General features: G+C 35.6%; 1 protein-coding gene across 1 annotated transcript; it reads left to right on the top strand.

Annotated features, from left to right (window-relative positions):
* Positions 1-399: 399 nt before the first annotated feature.
* Positions 400-1,602, top strand: LOC132543299 (acetylcholine receptor subunit alpha-like). Its single transcript, XM_060206787.1, has one exon. The coding sequence runs from the start codon at positions 400-402 to the stop codon at positions 1,600-1,602; it is 1,203 nt and encodes a 400-aa protein (XP_060062770.1).
* Positions 1,603-2,917: the final 1,315 nt, after the last annotated feature.

Below are 2,917 nucleotides of genomic sequence, written 5' to 3'. Positions count from 1 at the left end.
GATCATCAAATCGAAACTAGAGTTCAATAAATAAATAAATTGGTTTTTAATTGAAATAGAATGACTCTTGTACACTATGTTTATTACTTCAGTGCATTGTTGTATAGGTCTTCAAGTGTAACGAATAATGCAGGTTTATGAAAACAAAGTGTGTGGTGTTCACCTGACCTTGCTTTGTAATGTAATCGATACATGTAACAGCATCGGGGCGTGTGAACATAAAAATTTATGGCAAAGCATTGATGCAAAACACACTAATTTAAAAAAACAAATCTAGCTGTTATTGTCTTCACAGACCTGTTTCATACAGTCAATATCATCACGATGGCAAGGAGGAGGACAATACTTGCTCTACTTACACTGATATCTGTGGTTCAAATAGTTCTTACCCATACAAGAATGGATCTCAAGAATTTATACGATGAGTTGTTTGACAAACGTAATTACAAGAAAGTCGTCCCACCTTTCGAGAGTTCAAAAGAGCCCACCAAAATACATATTGCTTTCTTTCTGCATGGCATCAACAACCTGGACGAGGTGGAGGGAAAACTAACAACCACTGCTTATTTGAGGCTAGAATGGGAAGACGGGTTTTTGAGTTGGAACAAAAGGGATTTCAATAATATTTCCTATGTTTACATGCCTCAGAACGAAGTGTGGAAGCCAGACGTCTCATTAAACAATGGATTCACTAAACTGAAAGAACTCGGCGACGACGTGATTCTGGTGATGATATTGCACAATGGAAAAATTTTGTGGAGACCGTTTGAAGTTTTCGAGACCAAATGTGATATAAACATTACTAAATTCCCATTTGACACACAAATCTGCAGGATAGTATTTCGGATGTGGACATCACAACCAATGGACGCGAGATTCGCGTTAACAGAACCTGCACTGAATCTAACCTTTTACAAGGAAAACGGTGAGTGGGACATCAGCTCATCCAAAGCGTTGCTAGAAAATGACAACTTCATTGTCTTATTGTCACTAGAACGAAGGCCCGAATATTATTTGCTTACCCTTATCTGTCCTATTATCTTGCTGTCTCTTCTGGACATTTTCACATTCGTCATTCCTGTCGATAGTGGAGAGAAAATGGGGTACAGCATGACCGCGTATTTAGCCTTTGCCGTTTTCCTTACCATTGTAAATTCGTCTTTACCTATCAACTCCCGCACTACGTCCTACTTGGCTGTTTTTGTAATAAGCTTGCTGATTAAAGGAACTGTGATTGTTATGGTAACTGCCGCTCAAGTTCGATTGCATCATCGACCAAAGGAAAAGAGTTTGCCTTGGAGCATGCGATTTGCTATCAGAATCAGTAGGAAGATATGTGCATATTCTTCGAAACGGGTGAAACCAAAGGAGGGACATGCAAAAAAGAAATCTAACAATGACGTCCTTTCTTCCCCAAACCTCCCAGCAGTGCAAAAAAACTCATCCAAGCTACCATTAGAGGAGCTAAGTGTCGAGGAGGGGGACGAAAACGATATGTATACATGGGCCAACGCGTGTGCTGCTCTGGATGGTTTCTTTTTCTGTTTCTTCTGTGTCGTTGACATTATTTTGGCTATTGTATTTTTCGCTGCACTTCAATGATCAATTCATCAATATACGAAATTACTGACAAAATGGCTTAAAAAATCAAAAGAGTGCTTATAGCGTAGTGATAAGCTGGTGTTCTCTTTAAACTCAGACATCTGGACATCTGAAAGTAGTGACATTAGAAGTTTAAATCGAGCTTAAAACTTCATTTTGAATGTTTATAGTGTGAGTATAGCATTTGAAAACAGTATTGATTGCGTTGAATATTTTGTGTTTTTTTCTCTAAAATCTACAGATGGATACTGTAAAAGATCTTTGACATAGTGGGTAATTGAAGACCCTTACCCTGAGTCATACGACAAAGGGATAGTTTCAAGTAAACATTATATAAAATATCAAACCGTTTCGTTATTACATACCAATAGTGAAAACTATCTTAGATATTTTTGTCACACATAAGAAGAATAATCAATATCAGAAATCAAATGGCAACTATTAGAATGCAATGCGTCTTGTTGATAATGTTAAGACGACGGTTATGCAGTATTCAGTATTTTTTATTTCATTTTCATTTGATTACAGTTTTAATTTTTGATCATTTGTACACTATCAGACAATAAACCTAAAAACTGAATTAAACAGTCGTATACGGATGTTTTGTCCTTCTCGGGTTCGTCAGGATTCCGAAAAGCCGATTAGAATTTCCACTGCCCATGGAAAGGTACAATGTCTATGTATTCCTCAATTAAGTTTTATTTTTCTATCAATATGAAGAATGAGTTTTATGACTAATTCTATATAGTAAAGTATGTACGTTTTTTACTGTATATCTAATTGTTAAAATTGTCGTCTATTTCTATAAGATTTCCATTTCAATAGACTTATATATACTTATATATAGATGTAACTATCCCATTATTGAAATGATCATCAACTGTACCCAAACCATTTAGTGTTTTCCACAGGATACATAGCTTTACATTTCAACCTGGCACAGAATTTACTTGGCTCTACAATACATCTTCCGACAACGTATCTGACCCACTTTGGCTTTCTAACAAAGCTTTAATCAGATATCTCAAAAAGGATGTTAATATATTTTCAAACTTCCTTGGTTTTAACTTGTTTCAATATATTCCATAAAGCTTTGGAAAGGTGGAAAACAGATGCACCGATCTGGTATACAATATTTTTTTCATAATTGTAACATGCCCAATTAATGTTAGTTATCCAGTATTGTAAGAGTTCACGACTCTACTATAGGTTACTTCCAAAATGATATGATCCATTTTTGAAGTTTGCATTTTATCATGTTATCTTCAAATCATAGCACAATCTTTCATTTGTAATTTTTGTATTTCCCATGCAG

Source organism: Ylistrum balloti, unplaced genomic scaffold (genome assembly GCF_031769215.1).
Source record: "Ylistrum balloti isolate Yb309-2 unplaced genomic scaffold, AGI_CSIRO_Ybal_v1 Utg369752, whole genome shotgun sequence".
Taxonomy (NCBI): domain Eukaryota; kingdom Metazoa; phylum Mollusca; class Bivalvia; order Pectinida; family Pectinidae; genus Ylistrum; species Ylistrum balloti.
The sequence above is the reverse complement of the archived record's forward strand: the minus strand, read 5'-3'. Positions and strand labels throughout refer to the sequence as shown.

Excerpts from the sequence above, each read along its gene's own strand:
- LOC132543299 (XM_060206787.1), top strand. The coding sequence starts at position 400 with ATGGATCTCAAGAATTTATACGATGAGTTGTTTGACAAACGTAATTAC.